This window comes from Hevea brasiliensis, unplaced genomic scaffold (assembly GCF_030052815.1).
Source record: "Hevea brasiliensis isolate MT/VB/25A 57/8 unplaced genomic scaffold, ASM3005281v1 Scaf351, whole genome shotgun sequence".
Classification (NCBI taxonomy): Eukaryota; Viridiplantae; Streptophyta; class Magnoliopsida; order Malpighiales; family Euphorbiaceae; genus Hevea; species Hevea brasiliensis.
In genome coordinates, this window is record NW_026614864.1 from 14,972 (window position 1) to 39,262 (window position 24,291).

A 24,291-nucleotide genomic window follows, 5' to 3' on the forward strand; every position below is an offset into this window, starting at 1 on the left:
CGCATAGGAAAGGACAATGACTGTAAGTCAGTGAAAATAAGTCATAGGATATCAGTAGATAAAAGGAAATATAGGAATGAAAATTTGGCTAGTCAATTTCAGATGTGACAGGAGATAAATTTAAACGACAATGGAAGTGCTAATAAGAGTAGTTGAAGAACCAATTCTGAGTAGTACAAAGGTGAATATGACCTAGCAGAGATACTGAAAAGTACAGTTATCTAGCATAGATGTCAAGTCAAGAAGAAGAAAGAAGCTAGGGAATAAGGTAATTAAGGTTCTATTTTGGGTAAGATGAAAGAGATGAATTAAATGCAAATCGAATAGCCAAGAATAGGACAAGATAAAAAGGATCAAAGTGAGATATAAAGTACACAAAGTGCCATCCTAGGCAAGGTAAATAGGATGAACTTAAAAGCAATATTAGGAAGCCCAGAACAAGATTGCATGAGTGAGAATAATTATCAAGATATGGAATCTTGAAGTGTAAGACTTAGAGTAAGTCATAGTTAGGGCAATGTTAGGAACCAAACTATGGGGTTTAAAGTTGCAAGATATGAATTAAACTCTGTCTATTCCTATTCCCAGAATGGAGTAGGTAGCAATGGGATAAAATCCATTTAAATTTTTAACAGTATGAGGAAAGTTAGTTGAGGAATGCAACCAGAGCAAGCAAAAGTTATAGGATGTACAATGGTGCTTTGAACTATCCTATCAGGCAAATGAGTAAATTAAAAGGATGTAAATAAATAAATAAAAAACCTAATAGTTCAAATAGGCATGATGAGCAAAAGGGACAGTGAAAAATGGCACATAGGCTTGGGTCCTAAGTAGAGATGATGAGATAGCAATTATGGGGTCTGCGATCAAGGGTTAGGTAAACATTTTTAGTATGACCAATAGGGTCATTTCATAAGGAAACGTGAATGAAAATAAGTGACAAAATGACAGTAAGAGATAGAGTGGGAAGAGTATGTATGAGTGATAGTCACAATTCACTGAGAAGCACAAGGATAAGAGTTATGGCAATAAACATGATTGGAATCCATGTTGGAAGAGTCTATTAGTGAGAGGTAGCTTCTTGAATACAGTAAAATATAGGGATGCAAAAGAGTTAAGGTGGGCATAAAAAGGTAGAAATAGAGTACAAGTAGAGATAGAAAGTCTTAAGATGATACGTTAGGCAAATTAGTGGTACAACAGAAGGATTATTGTAATTGATTTCTTATAGAAAGAGATTATGAAATTTTAAGGAGAAGTCCAAGAGATATGAATAGTGTGCTAATGTCAATAGGAGGAGATTTCTCTTTCTCTTCAAGTTTATATCGTACTTTTGGCTCTGAAAGTCTATATAAGCAAGGGAAATAATGTTGAGATGACCTAGTATTTAAGAACTTGATAGTCTATATAAGCAAGGAAAGAAAGATCTACATATGGTTTTAAAGATCTATATATGATTTTTATCGATTTGGAGAAGGCTTATGATAGTATTCCAAGAGATGTCTTATGGAGAGTGTTAGAATAAAAGAGGATACTATTAGGTACATACATGTGTTGAAAGATATGTATGAATGAGCAACTATTATTGTACGCACAGTGGGAGGGGACACAAGAGATTTTTCTATCTCAGTTGGATTACACCAAGGTTCAGCTGTAAGCCCTTACCTTTTTATATTAGTTCTAGATGAATTGATGAAATATATACAAGAGAGTATCTCTTAGTGCATAATGTTTACGGATAATATAATTATGATAGATGAGATGTGAAAAGGAGTTAATAGAAAGCTAGAGCTTTAGAGAAGTACTCTAGAGTCAAAGGGCATTAAGTTAAGTAGAACGAAGATAACATGCATGTATTGCAAGTTCAGTGAAGGCTGAACTAGTGATAGAGAAGGAGTTAGTTTGGATGAAACGGTATTGCCCCAAAGTAATCACTTTAAATATCTTGGCTCAATCCTATAATTAGATGGAGGTTATGAAGAGGATGTTAGTCATAAGATTAAAGCCAGATGGTTAAAGTGGAGACGTGCCACATTAGTTTTATGCGATCACAAGATTCTCAATAAGTTGAAAGGAAAATTTTACCATACAGCCATTCGATTGACCATGTTATATGGTAGTGAATGTTGGGCAATGAAGGAGCTGTATGTGTCTAAGATGAGAGTTGCAGAGATGAGAATGTTAAGGTGGAAGAGTAGCCATACTAGACTAGATAAAGTCCGTAATGAGAGTATTAGAGAAAAGGTAGGAGTAGCATCAATTAACGATAAGTTGAGAGAAAGCAGATTGAAGTGGTTTGGTCATGTAAAGCGTAGACATGCGGAGGCTCCAGTTAGACAAGTAGAGCACATTGTGTTAGAGGATAGAAAGAAAAGAAGAGGTAGACCTAAACTGACTTGGAGGCGAGTAGTACAACATGACCTAGAAACATTACACATTTTCGAAAATTTAACCCAAAATCGTTTAGAGTAGAAAAAGAGAATCCATATAACCGACCCCAATAAATTTTTGTGATAAAAATTGAGTTGAGTTGAGTTATGACATATGTTGATAAAATGAAGAGTATTTGTTTGAGAATTGAGATTGCTACAGTTTTGCACAATTTCAATGTTAGATGGGATATATATATATATATATATATATATATATATATATATATATATATAATTGATAGAAAACAATTTTCAAAGTTTACGAATAAAAAAAAATATTACATAATTGAGATTATATTTCTCGATGCATAAATAAATTTTTTATCATAAATTTTACATTATATATATAAATAGCTTTGTTAATTATTTAATTATTAATAATAAAATAATTTTAAAACAATTTTGTTTATAATAAAGTGTAATTCACAGTTTAATAATAGTGTTATGATATTTTTGTCTGTTGTAATTCTTCATTTTTATTGTCTTATTTTCTAGAAGTTTTTTATTTTATTATTAAAAATAAAAATTATTTTTAATTTTTTGCATGATATATTTTGAAATCTTTTAACATGACATTTTTTTTCTTTTTCAATTGAATTTTTTTTTAAAAAAACAAGAAACGCTTAACCCCTTTTTAATTTTTATTTAAATTTTTTATTTTATTTATTGAATTTTCATATTTCTATTTATATATTTCAATATTTAAATTACTTAAGTGTTTATAAATAAATTGGATTTCTTTTATAATTTTTATTGTTTTGTTATTTTCATTTTAATTTTTTAATTATTTAATTACTAAAATTGCATTTATTATTATTATTTTTTTTATAAATTAATTTTGTAATAATTTTATTTTGTGATAAAATGAATTTTGCTTTATATATCAAATATTAAACTTTCATCTCATTATAAGAAAAATAATAATAACAATATTATTATTATCTAAAAATATTAAAAAATAATATCTAAACTTTATAAACTTTTAGTAATATCTATTCAGTTGATAATATCTATTAAATATATCAATTTAGTTTATAAATAATAAAGAGTTAAATTTAATTTATAATTACACTTAAATTTTGATGTAGTTTATAATACATTTATTTTTAATAATTAAAAAAATATTTTTCTATATGTATATATAATATTTTTATATACTAAACCTATCACCATAAGAACAGTATTAGGCACAATTTATAGGGATATTAAATTATTCTGTGGGTCTTAAAATGCCTCTTTTTCGGCCCAATATGCTAAATACTAATGCTACTGATAGCCCAAGTAAACTTTTGAGCCAATAAAAGGAACTGTTCTTTTAGCAAATAAAATAAATTATAAAAAAAAAAAAAAAAAAAAACAAGATTAAACGTCAAAAATTTTGCAACGATTACAAAACTGAATAAAAATAAAGAAAGATGTTCATTAAATTTCTGATAAAATATAAGACTATCGATGTGAAAACTTTCTTAATTTTAAATTAATAAATATGATTTAAAAAAAAAAACATAGAGGTCAGATAATTTTTGACATATTAATGGCATCAAATTATAGTTATCTAGAAATTAAATGAATAACACAGCCACAATTACTTGCTGTTTGTCAGGGTTAACACATCTACTCAACAATATATTGATGTTATAATAAATATAATTAATTAAATAAAAATTATAGTAAAAAAATACAAATGAATTGATAAAGAGTTTTTAAAAATATTTTACATTTTAAAAATAATAATTAAAATTTTAATGAAATATGTATTTAATAATTTTTTTATGTAAAATATACTTATTCTAAGTATATTGTATCACTAAAAGAATTCATATTTATTATTTTTAATCAATTTTATATTTAATATCATAAAATAAAAGAAGAGATTTTTAAAATAAAATCAAATATTGATTAAATGTTTTCAACGTGATTTGTAAAATGTAATTGATTATAAAATTAATTTTATTTTATTATTTTACGATTTATTTTTTCTATTAATTGAATAAATAATTAAAAAATAACATAATAAGTATAAAAATAGTAATAATCCTAATACAGATTAATATTTTGTTCATTTGAATTTGATTACGTCATAGTTTATTAGAATTAAATTTATTGTTGGATAAATTATATTATTAATTTAATTTCTTTTTTAATTATTATTATTAATTATATATATATAATTGTTGAATTGTTAAATAGATAAACATTAACAAATTTGACAATGTATTAATTATTAAGTAATAATAACAAAATTAATAAAATGTCAAATTTGTTAATGTTTATCTGCTTAACAATTCAAATATTATTCTATATATATATACGTACTACGGTGGAGATACCGCAAAGTTTTATAATAATTAAGAATGGTGTCCCTTCGATTAAAAAAAAAAAAAAAAAAAAAGAATTGGCCATAATGGAAAATTATTTATTACGAAAACTTTTGTCTGTACATGCTAGGGCCAATATCTAAGTCAACAACAGTCCTTAAATCTGTTAAGACCATACGCCCAGCGACAAAGAGACAGCGAGGGGGAGCGTGATTAGTAAACTTGACATGGCGGCGACCGGACCATGCTTCTCCGTTGCCGGATTTTGCCCGGCGTTGGTCCGTTCTTGCTTAACGCCATCGTCATCTTCATCTGGTAAAATGAAATCGAATCCGGTCCCAAATCTGACACGGCGATTTGCAGTTTCGACAGAGCAGGTACAAATAAAAACGGAAGCAACGACGACGAGTTTTCCAGATAACGAAAGGTTGAAGATGGAGCGCTTAGAAAACGAAACACAGGAGAAGAAAATTCCATTGCTTTGGGAATTGGCGGAAGCTGAAAAGAAGCATAGAAAGAGCATGAAGGATTACTTTGAGGAGTCAAAGGATTTGATCAGATCGGACGGTGGTCCACCACGGTGGTTCTCTCCGTTGGAGTGTGGATCTCGCTTGGACAAGTCTCCTCTCCTCCTCTATTTACCTGGTAAGTCGTTTTCCGTTCGTCATCGTCTTCAATTTTTTTGGTCTTTTTAGTTATTATTAATTTTTTTAATTTAGCTGTGAAAGTGGATTCTCTTATCTCTTCTTTTTATTTTCTGATATAAATCATTATCTGATATTATTATATTCAATGCGAATATTGATTGGAATCGGAGAAAAAGTAGGCTATCAGTAACTGGAAAGTCTAATGATGGTTCTTTTCCTTAAGATTTTTTTTTGGTGGATATGCTTTTAGCGTAATGAGCAGTGAGCAACGTACCCAACTGCCTGGCTCCTCTATGACTTCTGCTGTTTTTTTTTTCTACGGAAAATGCCAATTTTACTTTTGTTTTTTTGGCTTCATTTGTTCCCATTTGCTCTTTTCTCTCTATCTTCACTTTTTTATTGTTCTCCTTCGTGTCTATATCAGTATCACTGCTGCTCTCTCTCTACTTTACTTTTTTATTTTTTCTCCTTATGTGTTCTCATTGGATTTAGAAGGAAACTGTTTTTTTAATAAAAATATTATTTTATATGTTAAAAAAATAATTAAAAATAATTATTTTATTATTTTAATATTTTTTTATTAAAATTTATTAAATTTAATTTTAAATTATTTTTTAATATTATCTGATTAATATATTTAAAAAAATTATTTTCTCAATAATTTCACTTGCAATACAAAGCATGCCTATTTCGGTATCGGCGTTACTAATTCGGACTAAATAGACTGCTTGGGTCGGTTAACCAATAAATTGAGCCCCAAATTATCTGAATTTATAATTAATCAAATTGTTAAATCGATAAATTGAAGTCAAGACCTCATAAAGGAATTTTGAAGTTACACTCAATTGAGCTAAATTAATAATTGCATCTTTATCATTCATATATATATATATATATATATATATAATAAATTTTATAAAATAATATATTTTTTAATATATAATTAATATTTTATAAATATTAAAAAGATAATTATGCATTTATAAATTTCTTTTATGTGTTACTCATAAATTTTAGAAATTAATAATAATATCTAAAATTGAATATTTTTATGTAAAATTTAGAACATTAAAATTTATGTATATATAACTTAGTAAATGTTGAAATTTTAATTTTTATTAAAGCTTAGTTAATTAAATTGATTGATTTATTTATTCATATTAATAAGTATTTATTTAATTTTTTTAATTAACTTATACATATTTAATTAATTTTTTAATTAGTTAAATAATTGATTCATTAATCTGGTCTTCCCAAAGAACCCGAATCTAATTCATTTGTCTCGTATATGATCAATTTTTTCTAATCTCGCCCTAATCTTGATATTATGTGATGCGAGAACGAGAAGGTCTTCCTAGTCCACGCTCCAAATCCTCAAAACTTACTCTATTATTATTATTATTATTATTATTATTATTATTATTATTATTATTAATAAAAAAACTAATTTATTTTAATGCATTTAAATATTTAATATTATAATTTTAACAAAAAAATATATTATTAAAATTTTGTGTACAATTCATATTTCAAACTTATAATTTACTTTCTTAATAAATAAATTTATATTGTATAATAATAAATTAAAATAAAAAAGTAAAAATGAAAACTTTTGTGGGGACCTGCTTCGCCTTGCGAAAATCCCTATCGGATGTTGATCTGCTGTGGGGCAGAAACGAGGGGAGTGATTCTCAACCTATTACCATCCCTACTGTTTACTGGATTAACCTCCAAATGATTTACAATATGTTTGGATGAAATTTAGAGAGATTTTCTGAAATAAGCTAAAGTAATTGGTGGGTTGAAAAAGTGAGGCTACCTTCCTTAAAAAAAAAACTTCCTCCCAAATGAAATTATTTTACAGAACAGAACAGAACCATACCTCACCTCCAAAAACCTCATTCAAAACATAGTTTTAATAACACTAACCTATATATCTATCAAGGAAAATACAACAAATTATTAGAGTTAATGTTCAATAAATCAATTTTTTGCTTTGAGAGTGCTTTCCAATTATACCATTTGATATTTGTTTAGTCTCTATAAAAATAATAAGAATTTGTATTTTAAAATATTTTAATAAAGAGGTGTTTTAGCGTATAAAACATCTCATACTTGTGTGATATGGGAACTCGCAGTCTCCAAGTTTCAAGTGGAATAATTTTATTATTACACTAAAGTAAATATCAATTCCTTAATTAATTAAAATATTTATTTATCATTTATAAATTGATATATTAACATATTATTTTTTATATATATATGTTTGTCCTTTTAACATGATATTTTTCTTTTAAGAAAAATAATATCATATTTATTACTATTTATTTAATGCATTTATAGTTATTTTACATATCTAATAATTTTTTTTTTCAAAAATATCATATTCGTCTCACCAAATTGCAACTTCACTCTAATGATAAGAAGTCTTAAATTATATATTTGCTATTAGTTCTAAATTTCTAGTTATCACTAGTTAAAGGTTGGTTAGCCACTTGACAAGCTCTTATATTTCTATTGTCAACATTATATATATATATCTCAAAAGATTTAACATTTTATTTAATAAAAAAAAAAACTATAAAACACCTGTTCGCATATGCTATGAAGCTTACTGTTTTTGGATTTTAATTTGCATCATTGCATGTGATTAGTGTATATTATTTTTCTAATTCTTTATAAATTAGTATGCTGATGTAACTAAAAAAAGATTCTAATGTTGCAGGGATTGATGGTGTTGGACTAGGACTTATTAAGCAACATTATAGTCTTGGAAAGTAAGTATCCCTTATCTGCGTTATATGGTACCCCGATGAGTAATGATAATATTTACCTGATTTAGATGAATCTTATAAACTAATTAATTAAGATATACAATAGTACTGTATTGCTTAGTGCATAATGAAATACACTGTCTAATTTTGATAGTTATGCTGCCTAATATATGATTGTTCCCCCGTTGAAACTAGGATTTTCGACATATGGTGCTTGCATATTCCAGTTAAGGATAGAACATCGTTTACAGGTCCTTTGCAATTTCTCTTTTATTGTCAAAATTCTTGGAGTCTTGCATTTAAGTACGACTTATTTTTTCCTCACCCCCAAACCCAAAATTTCATTTCATGGTTCAGAGTTAGTGAAGCTGGTTGAAAGAACAGTTAGATCAGAGAATTGCCGATCACCTAATAGACTAACATATCTTGTTGGTGAATCTCTGGGAGCATGCCTCGCAATAGCTGTTGCAGCCCGTAACCCGGATATAGATCTTGTACTTATATTGGCTAATCCAGGTGAAAATTTGCAAGCCTCTAAACTATTGATGCGGGTTTATATATTCAGCATTTTCCCTAATATCTATGATGTACGGATATTCTAAGAAATTCAGCAATATATAAGCAAGGCAATATCTAAGCACACCAAGTATTGATCAGTGAAGTGACCAATTGATTTTGTACTGGTTAATTTGACTGTCCAGAGTTTAGGAAGGGATGCGCTAATGCCTTGTAAAAAAGATGAATACAAGAGCCTACCACATATGAACAGTTAATTCTTTGCAAATTACTTGTGTATTGCGAAGGTCTTTTTAAGATAAAGGGAAAATGCATTCGTTCAACATTAGCCATCACTTGACTCTGCTCGTTGGTAATACTTTTTCCATGTAATGTTTATTAATTTATTCTTTATTTTTAGGAACATCATTTAAGAAGTCGCAGCTGGAACCTCTTATGCCTCTACTGGCCCTCTTACCTGACCAGCTCCAGCTTGGCCTTCCTCATATTCTGAGTTTGATGACAGGTTCTACCGGTGCTACGGAATTAGTTCTGTTTACTTTTTTACTGTGATGGTAATTTTAATGTCTTTGTTGAATGTCGCTATTCAATGATCAATAGTAAGCTCTAGCTCCTTGGATGATCCTTGTTCTGTTTAATGACAAAAAAGAAACAAGTTGTTTGGTCCTTTACTGAATTACCAATGATCAGAGAGGGTTAGCTAGAAGGAGGTTAAATAGTTTGATTTCTCCAAAGGAATAGATTTTGTATCTTTAACGTGCCCCCTCATGCAAAAGGTGTTGAGCATCAAAAAGCACAGAGCCACACATACAGGGGGGGAGGGAGGGGGAGGGACTGGGGGGATCCTTGGCCTCCCCAGCCCTTTTAATTTTTCCCTATATATATATATATATATATATATATATATATATAGAGAGAGAGAGAGAGAGAGAGAGAGAGAGAGAGAGAGAGAGAGAGAGAGAGAGAGAGAATTAATTTACTTTAAATAAAATTATTTTATTTTAACTATTAGTCTCTCAAAAAATAATTATATTATTTTATTAAGATATAAGTAATGTAAAGTATTGGAACTATTTATTTTTCATTATATTTTTAAAAATTTTCTAAAGTATAAACACCATTAAAAAAAATTATAGTTTAATTACACTCTATTATGGTATTTTTGAATATACAATATTAATCATTCAAAATATACAGTGAATTAGAAATATATAAAGAATAAATGTAATTAAATAATGTATTGAATTAATAATAATTACCCCTCAACAATAATTTTCTGGCTTCGCCCCTAGCCACAGACTCGTGTAGAAAGGGAAACCTAGGATTCAAATTTTAGATTTTTTTTCACCAAAGTCAAAGAAACTCTCGTACCATTTTGAAAAATTATTTAACCGAAAAGTTTAAACTTGGAAGTGATAATAAGTTTAGTATCTCTAATAAGTAAAAACTTTGAGGTGTTGAGAAGTCAATGAACTTTCTTTCTTTGAAAAGCAAAGCTTGAGTGCTTTTAGGCTTCTAGTCTTGTGGTTGGAAGCAGGAGAATGTGAATTTGGATAAGCATGCTATTGTTATCTTCTGATTGAAAGTGCTACTAGGAACTGGACTGATTCTAGTAAAACTCATCCCTCCTTTTATCCTTATTTTCTAGTTTGTACCTTAATAATGTGGAAATTGTCAACACTAGAAAAATCTTCAATTATGTGTATGAATGTATTTCTTTCTCCCCAATTGATACCTGCAACTGGTGCTGCATGCATTCAGGTGATCCTTTGAAGATGATGATGGATAATGTGACAAAGGGAGTTCCTCTTCAGCTGACAGTTGAAGAATTGTCACAAGATGTGGCTGCAATGTCATCTTACCTTTCTGTAAGATTCCACATTTCCACTTTAGGACATGGTTACAATTATTGAATATGATATGTAGTTTACATGGTAACAATAAGTATTATTTTGCATATGTGAAAATGATAATGAAGTATCTGTGAGACCATAGAAGACAACTTTCAGTTGACATGTCATGAACTCTATTATCAGCATATCTTGTTCTCAGTCTTGTCGTTAAAGACAAGAAGAAAATATCCATTTTAGGATATCTGTTGGCGGTTCAGGTTGAGTATGTGTCTGTATGTATATAGTTTTTTATGCTCACAGATGTCATATGTTGCGGTCTTTTGAATAGAACTTGATGGTTTATGTCCCAGGTTATGGGTGATATCTTGCCTAGAGAAACGCTTCTCTGGAAGCTACATTTGCTTAAATCAGCTTCAGCATTTGCTAATTCACGTCTTCATGCTGTGAAGGCTCAAACACTGATACTTTCCAGGTCTATCACTTTGGCCATTGTCTAGAAACATAAATCTTAAGGGGTGTGTATGTATATATTTATCTATTTATATTGCAAATTTGACTATAGCTTAAGACCGTTATTTTAGTTATATTATTTTAAGAAAAGCACTTTGGTGTAGATCCTTTATATGTAACTTTGTTAAAAAGCTGGTCTAGAAATAATAGCAGTTTCTTGTAGGACCAAATGAAGTTTCAATCCTTGATATCAAGTAGATAGTACCTTTTATGGAGCCTCAAGCATATGGCACAAACAATACATTGTCATTCCCATCTCTGCACTTCTCATATGATTTTAAATTAATGGAAGAATTAAATGCATCTTCTTCTAGGATTATATCTTGAACTTCTCAAACTATTTTCACTCAATTCAATGAGTGCTGACTTGTTACTGGTAGACTAGTACCTTGTGTGATGTATGATAGTAGTTACTTTACTACTTTAAGTCTGCTCTATCCAGAATGATCTGCTGAGTTTATGCTCTTTACTTTCAGCGGAAAGGATCAGTTGCTACCAAGTCAAGAGGAAGGTCAAAGACTCCAACATTTGCTGCCAAACTGTGAGAATCGTTTGTTTTCTGACTGCGGTCATTTTCTTTTATTGGTAGGATAAACTAACTCTCTATTTACTTCCTGCTCCCCTATCATTTATATACATAAAAAAAAATGATTCAATTGTTGTTTATTAAGTATTTATTTTGGTTTATGTAATGGTTATACTCATGAAGCAGGAAGATGAAGTAGATTTGGCGACTATTATCATGGGTACTAATTTCTACCGTAGAGGAGCATACCATGACTATGTTTCAGATTACGTGCCACCATCCCCTTATGAATTCAAAAAAATATATGAATCAGTCAGGTATACCATTGTGCTGTCTTGCAAATACAAATATTTTCTGTGACTGGGACCGGAATGAACTTCTTGTTAACTTGGCTACTCTAGCAGCAGCATGATACGGGTGGGTATAGGACATAATATGCTTATTTCAATTTCCTCTCAAGATTTATGTGGAAGATGAACTTTTTACTATAATCTCTAGCAAAAACTTAGCATGCAAAATGATGACGGCCATCCTCAGACTAACTTTAGCCATCATATTAGATGAGTTCCTTTTTATCTTGAAACTGTTCAGCCTATTATAGGAGTTGTTGTTATCATGAAACCACACAACCTTAATGTTCTAGCTTGAGAACCTAATAACATGTTTTAATATCTCTTCACATGAAACTTGTTGACCTTATGAACAAGCTTAAGTGTGCTTTACCTTTGATGAAATTTAATTAGTAAGAGGAATTGAATTCTAAATGTTTTATTTAACGAGTTAGAGAGACTTTGATACCATAGTGTGAAATCATTTTACCTAAAGCGCAAGCTTAGAAGCGAGGATCCAAGAATAGGTATTAAATTTCTTACATTTAAGATTAATTAAGTTAATATTTTGAATAGTTTTTTTTTTTTTTCCCCCATTTTAGGTTGATAAGGCTTGCTACAAGCCCTGTGATGCTCTCAACTTTTGAAGATGGGAAGATAGTTAGGGGTCTTGCTGGAGTTCCTTCTGAAGGACCAGTCTTGTATGTTGGCTATCACATGTTACTGGGTTTTGAATTGGCTCCAATGGTGTCCCAATTTTTTTTTGAAAGAAATATTCTTCTGAGGGGGATAGCACATCCTTCCATGTTTAGGAGATTGAAAGAAGGGAGGTTACCTCCAATGTCACAATATGACATATTCAGGATAATGGGTGCAGTGCCTGTTTCAGGAACCCTTTTCTACAAACTTCTGTCTTCCAAGGCTCATGTGCTGTTGTATCCAGGAGGCGTGCGTGAGGCCTGTCATCGGAAGGTAATGTCTTTTGTGCTTGCTTGTTATTCTAAAAAGCAATTATTTCATATTAGAAGTGCAGTATTCATTTTATAAATTTGAATTATGATTTTACCAATTGCAAGTCTTTATACTAGATTGAGATATCACTTTCCCGGTTTTCTTCTTGCTTTGTAGAGGAAATTGCTCGAGTATGTGGTGATAGAGTATATCCACACACAATTCTAGTCCCACTTGTATTCTATATCCACTTGTATTCTATATCTCCTGTATGATAGTTAGCTTAGAAAACCCAATCCATATCAAGCTACAATTGTATATGCTGTATAAATATTCTCTAATAGTTTAATGAAATTCAATTGATTGCCGAGAGTTCACATGGTATCAGAGTGCATCAACATCGCTTAATAGCATTATGTTAAATGCCATGGTGCTTGTATCTGATCAAATCTCTCATCTCTATTTGCTGAATCCATCACAATTTCTACCCATTAAACTTACATCTTCCAATTTTCCTTATGGCATGTCCAAGTCATGCCTTTCTTTCACAATCATAATTTGGCCGAACATATATCCTCTACCACAAATCCACCAGCTCAAACACTTGATGATGGTACTGCTAATCCACAATACAGTGTTTGGTTCTATAAGGATCAACTTGACCTAAGTTGGTTTTTTTGTTCAATTTTTGAAAACCTCTTACCGGAGATTATTGGAGTACAAATAGCCAAAGAAGCGTGAAATAAATTAGCCACAATTTTTTCTTCCTGTTCTCGTACTCAAATTCAACAATTGCGAAAGTAACTAAAACACTTATGGAAAGGGTCAGATTCTATTGATGTTTATATGAAGAAGGCTAAATCAATCTATGATCAACTTGTTGCTCTTCAATCTCCAATTTCTGAAGATGTGTTGATCGCAGATATCATTGAAGGACTTGGTTTAGTTTATCGCCCTTTCACTAGTGCATTGGAAGCTCACAATGCTCCTATCTCTTTTGATGACTTGTATGCTCTACTTTTGAGCGAATAGACACAGTTAACAATGGAAAGTCTCAATATGGAGACCATTGTTTCACTAATTGCCCAGGTTGCTACGAGAGGGCGTGGTTGTCATTCAAATCGAGGGAGCCATGGGAGAGGTCACTCTCAATGGTTTTACACCCAATTAGCTCCTACTTCTTCTACTATGATATGTTATAATTGTAATGGCATTGGACATATTGCTCGTCAATGTCCTTATCCAAAAAAAGACTCCATACCACAACTCACCTATTTTCCACCTCTTGTCACCAACTATACCGTCTACACCAATAGGTCCATGCGATGATGGACATTGGACTCTGGAGCAAACTATCATGTCATTGTAGACCGTGGTAATATCAATAATCCTGCTCGTATCTTGAACCGATGAGGTTGTTTTTGGTAATGGTATGTCTCTCCTATCACTCATAAAGATTCATCTTTTGTGTCCTCTAACAATTTTCAATTTGTTCCCGCTAATGTTCTTTGTTCTCCTTCAATTCAAGGCAATCTTTTATCATTAATGCTTTCACCATCGCTAACAATGTTTTTGTTGAATTTTTCCCTGATATGTTTTTTGTTAAGGATATACCTACGAAGTGGATTCTTCATCAAGGCCAGAGTAAAGATGAATTGCATATCATGCCTCTTCATTTGTCCAATAATTTTAGTCCTATATTTAGGGCATGTCAATACTCGTCTAGTTCGTCATGTTATTACTCACAATAAGTTACCTTTCAATAAAGATAATTTATCTTCTATTCCTTGCAATGCATGTCATGTTAGCAAATCACATAAAGTTCCATTCATTGACCCTGATTCCTCTGTTTGTCAACCTTTACAATTAATTTGTTTTGATGTATGGGGTTCAGCTCCTGTCCCTTACATTGATGGATTTCGTTATTATGTTATCTACTATGATCACTATAGCAAGTATATTTGGATTTATTTTCTAAAATAAAAATTTGAAGTCCTTAGCACTTTTATTAAATTCTATAGCAAGTATGTTTGGATTTATTTTCTGAAACAAAAATCTAAAGCCTTAGCACTTTCATTAAATTCAAAAATATTTTTGAAAAATATTTTGATCTAGTTATAAAATGTTTCCAAGCAGATTAGGGAAGTGAGCTTCAAGCGTTATTTAATTTCTTAAGTGACAATGGTATAACCCAAGTGTCCTGTCCTCATACTCTAGAACAAAATGGGTGTGTAGAATGAAAACATCGCCATATTGTCAAAACTAGAAAAGCACTTCTTCATCATGCTTCTGTTCTCTTTCAATATTGGAACTATGCATTTGACACTGTTGTCTAAACTATCAATTGATTGCCACTTAAACACATCATTCCTCCAACACCTTTTGCTAAATTATTCAATTCATCACCTAAATATGTTGATTTACGAGTGTTGGGTTGTCTTTGCTATCCTGAGCTAAAACCATATGCTGCACACAAACTCGCACCTAGATCATCTCTTTAGGTGTTCTTGGGTTATAGTAAAATGCATAAAGGTTACATTTGCTTGGATCATTCTATTGGCAAGATCTATATCTCACATCATGTCTTTTTTGAACAAGTATTTTCATTTTCTGCATAGCATAATACTCGACCCAGTTTAGTCTAAGAGAGCATCGGTCTTATTTCTTTACCTCTCTCTTCTATGCCACTTATGCCCAACCCTCTACCAAACCCGTCGCCTAGCATTCTTGGTCCTCCACCCTCTCTAACATCCATCACTCCACGATCTAACCAACCCGTTCATCATCCAAATTTTATCGCAATAAACACCATCTAATCCTACACCAATACAACAACGACCCAATCCTCCTTTTTCTCCACCACGTCCTTTGCTCCAACTCCCATCAACTCAAACTGTTACCCCAACTCGTATACTAACGTATAGCCCCTTGCCGTCTAAACTTCCACTGCTCTTCCTCTTGTCATGGATCTAAGTTCACAACCACCGGACGTCCCTTCACCTCCTCCACCATCTGCAAAAACTTACCCCATGATTACATGGTCTCAAACTGGATCTCTAAAACCAAAGCTCTTTGCCATTAGAAAAGAGTTACCCTAAGTATCCACTTGCTACACTAAGGCACAATATGACCCTCAACGGTTTAAGGCCATGAATGAAGAAATATCTGCCCTTTTAAACATTGGTACATGGGAACTAGTGCCCCACACTCATGCTCAGAACATCATAGGATGTGAGTGGGTTTATAAAATTAAACAAAAAGTTGAAGGTATCATTGATAGCTACAAGGCTCGTTTAGTTGCTAAGGGCTTCCATCAATGACCAGGTATTGATTTTGTTGAAACTTTTTCTCTAATCATCAAGCCTGCCGCTATTCGAGTTGTTTTATCCTTGGTAGTAACTAGCAATTGGTTAGTTCAACAACTTGATATATCAAATGCCTTTTTACATGGTGATCTAGATGATGATATTTTTATGTCTCAGCCTCCTGGCTTTGTTGATCTAGACAAGCCCCATCATATCTGTAAATTTAAAAGGTCTCTATATGTTTGCATCAAGCTTCGAGGCAATGGTACAACAAATCAAAATTTGCCTTGGAACAGCTCCATTTTGTCAAGTCAAATGCCGATACTTCTCTCTTTATCTACAAAAAAGGTGACATGTAAGCTTATTGTCTTGTATATGTGGATGGCATTCTAATTACTGTCAATAGTTCATTCTTCTTGAATCATGTCATCGGCAATTTAAAGACCTCCTTTATGGTCAAAGAACTTGATTCCTTAGAATATTTCCTTGGAATTGAAGCTACCTCCACACCAACTAGACTTATGCTTACACGGTAGAAATACATTAGTGACCTTTTATCTAAAGCACAAATGGACAATTGTAATTCCATTTCAACTCCAGGTTGTCCTAACACCAAACTCGGTGCATATTAGGGTGATCCATTTGCTTAACCATAACTTTATCGAAGCATAGTCAGCATCTCGCATTCATCCGTCCAGACATTGCCTTTGCTGTGCAAAATGTCTTTCAATTTTTACAAGACCCTCGTGAGCCTAATTGGACTGCCATTAAACGCATCATGCATTATTTAAAGGGTACGCAAATATTTAGGCTTCATTTTACTAAATGTTCCTCTCATACTATAAATGCATGCTTGGACGCTGGTTGGGCTAGCAATATTGACAATCGAAAGTCAATCATTGGATATACTATTTTTATGGGGAAAAATCTGGTATCTTGGAGCACCAAACGCCAAGCAACAGTGGCCAAATCATCCACTAAAGCCGAGTATCAGGCAATAGGCGCTGCCATTTCAGAGGTTATATGGTTAAAATATCTTCTTCATGAGATCTGCCACCCTGCATCCACTCCACCAACTTTATGGTGTGATAATATGGGAGCAACCTATTTAACTACAAATCCTAGTTTCCATGCTCGTACCAAGCGTATAGGGGTAGATTTCCATTTTGTTTGGGACAAAGTATTGAAGAAGGAGTTGCAAGTTCGTTTCATTTCCTCAAAAGACGAACTCATTGATTTGTTAACTAAAGCAATTTCCAGGTAGCGTCATCTTCACTTGCGTCATCAATTGGCAATTTGACCTGTACCTGTTTCAAATTGAGGGGGTATAATAGAGTTTATCCACACACAAATCTAGTCCCACTTGTATTCTATATCCCCTGTATTATAGTCAGCTTAGGAAACTCAGTCCATATCAAACTATAATTGTATATGCTGTATAAATATTCTCTAATAATTTAATGAAATTCAATTAATTGCCAAGAGTTCACATGTGGATTTCAAATGATGTAATATTTGAATTTGGTCTTATGTTAAAATTTTATGATTTTTTTTTTTCTTGAAACACTAATCTAAAATTGCATTAATTTTAAATGCACACCTATCCTAATGGATTCTAAAGGAATAATGAAGTAGTGAAATGACATGCTGTCTATTTTCTTATCCCACATTTGATGGGAAAAATCTTGGGTGAGTAAAGATTGGAGTAACCCATTTTCTTATGGTGATTCCTTTTATTGAAGGTGTTATGATTTTTATTTTTTTTCCCCTCTTCTTTTGTTCTGATGTTTTCTAGGAAATTTACTTTCTATGATGCAAGGCTTCTGATCAAATGACTTTTCATACTTTTCAGGGTGAAGCATACAAGTTATTCTGGCCAGAACATTCTGAGTTTGTTAGGATGGCAGCTAGGTTTGGAGCCAAAATTGTGCCATTTGGTGTTGTTGGAGAAGATGACTTTTTTGAAGTAAGTTCATAAGATTTCCTATATATGTGTGTATATGTATATAGTGTTGTGGACAAACCGATTCTTGATCTTTATTTTGGCATATTATGCTTTTATTTTTTCTTCATTCGGTTTCAACTGGAACTTGAACTTAAAATCTTATAGCCCGACAACTCTTAGTATTTACATTCTCTATCACTTGTTTTGGAGTTAGAGTCTCAACTCTCAAAGAATAATTGATTATATATACGCACTATCTCAGGTATTTTTTGACTATGATGACCAAATGAAGGTTCCTTTCCTTAGGGATTACATAATAGACATAGCGAAGGAGTCCAAGAGTGTGAGGTAGGATTACTTTATTGTCTGTTGGTTTCCACTAAATGTTCAAAGTTTTATTTATCCTTCTTTCCAATTGTTTTCTTTTGTTTACCTGTTCTCTTTGTGATAATAGGACTGAAGAAAATGGTGAAGTGGGAAACCAAGATATGCACCTTCCAGGAGTCCTACCAAAATTTCCTGGCAGATTCTATTATTATTTTGGGAAACCAATTGAAACACAAGGTATGATGAGAATATAGCATATAACAAATACAACTTGGTGCTAACGCAAGTAAAAAATCATCTATTGGGCCAAAACCAAAGCATCACAGTGTGTCAAAGCAAACATTGTAATAATAAATGGGCTAAATCCCCTAAAAGTTTCAAAATTTCAGTGTCCAGTCACAATACAACAAAATTCTCCCAATTTTTTTTGTAATTTTTTTTTATTATGCTGTGAAGGGAGGAAGGAATTAAAAGACAGAGAGAAAGCTCATGAATTATACTTAGAGGTGAAGTCAGAAGTAGAGAAATGCCTTTCTTTTTTAAAGGAGAAAAGAGAAAGTGATCCTTACAGGTATCTATTGAGTCGTCTAAGTTACCAGGCTATGCATGGCATTACTTCTGAAGTTCCTACATTTGAACTTTGATTGTTCTGCACATTTGAAGATTGATTATTTTCAGCATCAGCGATAGAAACAGAATAAGGATGCTTATTCTTGATAGGATGATTATTTGATCACAGAATCTATATGTGCAGACCAACCGCAAAGAAGGTTGGTGGGTAGGAATGTACCATGTGTAATGTATGTAACAATTATCTAAAATTATGTATAAATTATATATTTGGCTGGATTATTGTGATGTTGGCATCCATTCCACTGCTGGATTCATTTGATTACTTGATGAGTAATTGTATCACAGTAATCAAACAGAATGTTAATTCCATTAAATGTAGGCAATCTTTGAGATCTCCAGGGACTTTTCTTAAGCCTGCCTTACATTCAATTTTCACAAAATAAATTCATGTTGCTGTAAATTTTTGTAATTTTTTCGGTTAACTTTTGTGATTTATCATAAATTTAGAGCTAGAGGCCCAACAAGCACAAATGGATATTAACTTTTATATTTTTGAAGTTACATGAGTTAAATTAGATTAATATAAATAAAAAAAATAAAATTGTATTTTAACAAAACCATATGCCTAACCAATTCACCCAATCTCACCTATCATTGGTCATGTATCTTCTCGTCTCAATTCTGCATCTTCGCCAGCCTGGAATCTTCGCCCGGTTGATTTTGATTACTGCATCTTCTCAGTCCTCGAGTCGTTCGCATGTGCCTCACCTTAAACTTGTCGCTCACCCTTCCTCCCTCAATCGTCAATCTCAACATTAAACTGCCTGCACTTCCGGTTCTTGATATGAAATTTCTGTTGCTCTTCCAATTTTGTTTCCTTGAGAGGTAAAAGAAATTATGTTGTGTGATGCTGTTGTTGTATTTTTCCTACGGACATAGACTTGGAAGACGAGAGAAAACACTGATTGGGTTGGCTTGTAAAACTCTTAATAGTTAGAACTGAGTAGAATATAAAATTGACAGGGTATTTGACTGTAGAGGTTTAAGCTTATAAGAGTGGGATTTAGAATCTTAATAACGTGAGATATTTATCATTAATAAATAATGTTTTATTTTGGATTAGAATTATATTCATTTGGATATTTTGGGTGGTACCACCTTGAGAGGTAGCTGCTCCAGTCCTTGAGTTATTATTTAAATTTATTATTATTTTTGTATTATGTGAAATTTGTGTTAAATTCCGAATTGTATTAATTTGTGCTAGAAATTGCAGCAAATTAGGAATTAGGATGTTTGAATTTTGAGGATGTTTAGTTCTTAGTATTCTGAAGAATGAGATCTGACAATTTTTTATTTTAGGGAACAGAACAGAACAATGTAGCCTGTATGAGTGTTTTTATTTTAACTATAATCTTTATTTAATATAATAATTTAAGAAATTTAGTGCTCGTGTTTCTTTAAAAATAAAAGAATATAGATTTTCTATTTGTTTTTTAAGACCACAATAATTTATTAGATTAATAAACTAAAAGAAAAAAATTTAAAAATAATTTTCTAATTAAAAGAAAATACACCTTTATATATTATAATTAATTAAAATAAATAAAATGCGAATAAAGAAAATAAATTAATTAGATATATGTAATAGTGTGTAAATAATTATGAACCCAAGTAGGGATAGCAACGGATCGGGTTTTTGCAAGTATCCGATCCGACTGAACTCTAATAGGAAGAGTTTGGGTAGTATATAATCGAATTTGAAATGGGCTCGGGTTTGAAATTTAATACTTGTGATGAGTTCAGGCTGGGTTCGGGTTTTATATGTTGGGTATCAGTTACCCGAACCCGTTTATATAAATATTTAATTAAATATAAAATATATATATATTTTAATAATATTTATAAATTTTTATATATTTTATTTTATATAAAATAAAATTAAAATATTTTATGAAATTATTAAATTTTTAAAATATAAATTATTAATAAAAATAATTTTTTATATAAATTATTAATTAAATATATAAAATTAAACGGGTTCAGATATTTTTCAGGTAATAACAATCTGATTTGAGACAGGTTTGGGTAGTTGAAAATAAATTTTAATGAGGTTTGAGACGGGTTCGGGTTCAGGTAGGGTGATTTTCACGGGTACCCTATCTGTTGCCATTTCAAAACCCAAGGATACTGATAAGAGTCAATGTCCTTTAAAAATTTAATTTTAATTTAAAATAATTTAAATACGAACATATATTTAATATATTCTCATGCTTAATCGTTAAAAGTTTTTAATAAAAGTGTAAAAAGTTTAACTTTTTTATTAGTATGATAAAATAAAAACTTAATTAAGCAATATTTTAATAATTTAAAAGATTATTTTTTATTAAGCTAATTAAATTAAAAATTTAGTGACCGTTGTATACTCATTTTATAAGCCAACAGAGATTAGATTATTTGCAGATAATTTTAATTTTTTTTTTAAATAATGAAAAAAGAATTTTAAAATACACAGGAGATATATTGTATTGTCCATCGTAAGACTTGAAGTTGAAAGGGGTTATTGCCTCTCAAAATTTTTTTTGATTTAGAGTTGTTTAAATGGATATGTTCTTATTGAATTCTCACATTTAATTTTAAAAATATTTTAATAAAAATTTTAAAAAGTTATTTTTTATTGACTGATTAAAAAAAATTAATGAATTCATATTTTAATTTAAATTTTTTTTTATTAATCTAATTATATTGAAAAATTAGCGATTTATATTTTTTAAATTTTCTTTTAATTAATAAAAATAAATAAAATTAATCAATTATGAGTGAGATATAAAAGAAACCTAAATTTAAATGTTATATCCATCCTAGGCCCTTAATGCTATATCCATCGTTGATTGATATTTTTAATTGGATTAATTAAATAAAAAAATTTAATAAATTGATATTCTAATAATATAAAAGATTATTTTTTTATTGATCTAATTAAATTAAAAAATTAATTATTTATATTTTTTTATTTTATTTAAATAATAAAAAAATTCAAAAAAGTCACTAAATTACACAACACATTTAAGTTTAAATATTGCATACATCCACTCTTAAGTACAAATGTTGTTTATATCACTATATATAAAGGATATAAAGATTTATAATAAAGTTTTATTTTTGAATTTAAAAAATAAATTATTATTATTATTATTATTATTATTATTATTATTATTATTATTATTATTATTATTATTATTATTATTATTATAACCAACTAACTAATAAAATCTCATTCACATTCTTCTATTAAATAACTAAATTAGAGAATTTCAAAAAATTGTAATGGCTATTTTTTCTTCTTGAATTTTTCTATCGTATTCTATCAGATGGGACCTTCGACATGGTACGCATGCCTCACTATTGCTATTATTTGATCTTCAAGATGCCGAAACCCTTGGATGGAATCAAGAGTAACTTTTTCTCTCACAGTTTTTCACAACATAGTCATTTATCATTATGTAAATTTGTATATCTTTTAACTACATTTTTCAAAATCAAAGTTTCAAAATGATACTACAGCAACTAAAGTGGTACTTGTGAGGAATACTAAATAATTGAGTAACGGATAATAATGCCTAGTTCCCAGTAATTTGGATAGAGATATTTGCCATATCTTTGGTTACTCGGATCACCTACTGGTAATTGACTTCTAAGCAATGTAGACTCTAAATCACTATCGATACAACTCTCTGATCCTAATAAGAATTTACACCAAAATCCATATAAAGGCCACCAAAATCCATACATAAATCTCTCAATCACTTCCGTCCATATATAATCTAATCTCAATGCTAGTAGTTAACTAACCCCTCGCTATTGTTACTTTGCATGTCCAAGACTCATTATTTATACACGTAAAAGAGAAGAACAGTATAAAAAAAATGTTTAAGATATTTAAAGGTGACAGGTTTGGAATTTCCAGTCATGAAGACCCACGTGTGAGGTCCCAGTTGGTAGAATACCAGAAGGCGGCGGAATATTGCTCCTTATGAGAAAGTACAAACTTCAATGGATTTTGTGGTCTTCCTGGTCACCCATGCTGTAGTAACCCTTGAGTAGATACATTTGATGCTTAATAGCCATACATAAACTGATGATGCGAAGACGGAGGATAGCTTCATATGATAGAATGAGACTAACATAACTGATATTTCTTGCACATATTTTTTTCACAACATGTAGCTCATGCAATTTTATATATCTTTCAATTAGGAATAACATTGGGATGGGTAGGGGTGGGGATCGCTCTCTTCATTCTCGCCCTCCAGGAGTTTAGAGACGGGATGAGATTTCCTCGTGGTGGATTTTCTTGGGGGAACTTTTTTTTTTTAATTTTTAATTTATTATTATATAATATAAATTTATTTATTAAAAATAAAATATAAGTAAAAATATAAATTTTAAACATAATTGTAATAATATATTTATTTTTTTCTAAATTGTAATATTTAAATATATTATAAATACATTGAAATAAATTAATTTTTAATAATAAATAATAATATATTATTATGTGGGGTGGGTTATGGGGGATTTGGGGCACAATATCAAGATCAGGGCACAAGGAGCAAGATTGAGAAAAATTAATCGAATTCAAAGCAAGTCAGATCGGGTTCGAGAACTTTTGTCACCCCTACTTTCAAACTACAGTCATTCAAAATTAAAGTTTCAAAAGTAATGTTTGAGATATGCAAATATATATTTGAAATTTTCAGTCTTGCCATGGCAATTTAGGAATTTTTATTGTTCATTTTTTTTTTAATTACTAGACTAAGGTTAAGGGTACAATTCAAATTGGGATGTTATGCCCAGCCCCAAATAATTGACATTATGGTATTGGTAAAAAAAATGGTATTGCATAATTGTACTGCTACTGGAGGTGAGAAAACTGTTTTTGTGGTTGTGCACTGCATTTGTGGAGCTGAAGTTATTTTATTTGCCCTGCTATTTATATTGCTATTGAATGCTGATCTTTAATGACTTCAAGGGTAGAATTTTAGTTGCCCTGCTATTAATATTGCTACTGAATACTGATCTTTAATGACTTCAAGAGAGTAGAATTTTAGTTGCCCTGCTCTATTTATTGTTGCTGAATACTGATCTTAGTAGTCTTTAAGAGTAATTGCCCTGCTATGTGTAGTGATACTGAATACTAATCTTCAAGAGTAGAATTCATAACTTATTCAGAAGTGGCATGTTCTGCCCCAAACAATTGAGATTATAGTATTGCTAAAAAATGGTAT

The 24,291-nt window shown here is 30.6% G+C and overlaps 1 protein-coding gene across 2 annotated transcripts; it reads left to right on the forward strand.

The window, feature by feature from the left end:
• Positions 1 to 4,861: 4,861 nt before the first annotated feature.
• Positions 4,862 to 19,400, forward strand: LOC110662356 (phytyl ester synthase 2, chloroplastic). Of its 2 annotated transcripts, none has more exons than XM_058142146.1 (14): positions 4,862 to 5,395; positions 8,123 to 8,174; positions 8,367 to 8,422; positions 8,529 to 8,687; positions 9,088 to 9,192; positions 10,449 to 10,555; positions 10,891 to 11,012; positions 11,527 to 11,635; positions 11,760 to 11,893; positions 12,508 to 12,877; positions 18,014 to 18,127; positions 18,369 to 18,454; positions 18,561 to 18,670; positions 18,890 to 19,400. In XM_058142146.1, the coding sequence occupies exons 1-14, from the start codon at positions 4,978 to 4,980 to the stop codon at positions 19,075 to 19,077; spliced, it is 2,130 nt and encodes a 709-aa protein (XP_057998129.1). In that variant the 5' UTR covers positions 4,862 to 4,977; the 3' UTR covers positions 19,078 to 19,400. The 2 variants fall into 2 exon arrangements, with proteins under 2 accessions (XP_057998129.1, XP_057998130.1); XM_058142147.1 differs by having other exon boundaries at positions 4,863 to 5,395; positions 11,763 to 11,893.
• Positions 19,401 to 24,291: the final 4,891 nt, after the last annotated feature.

Bases quoted from the DNA above. Each gene is read 5' to 3' on its own strand.
- LOC110662356 (XM_058142146.1), top strand. From the start codon at position 4,978: ATGGCGGCGACCGGACCATGCTTCTCCGTTGCCGGATTTTGCCCGGCG. The intron at 9,193-10,448 runs GTTCTACCGGTG...GCATGCATTCAG, and splicing joins TATTCTGAGTTTGATGACAG to GTGATCCTTTGAAGATGATG. The intron at 18,128-18,368 runs GTAAGTTCATAA...GCACTATCTCAG, and splicing joins GAGAAGATGACTTTTTTGAA to GTATTTTTTGACTATGATGA.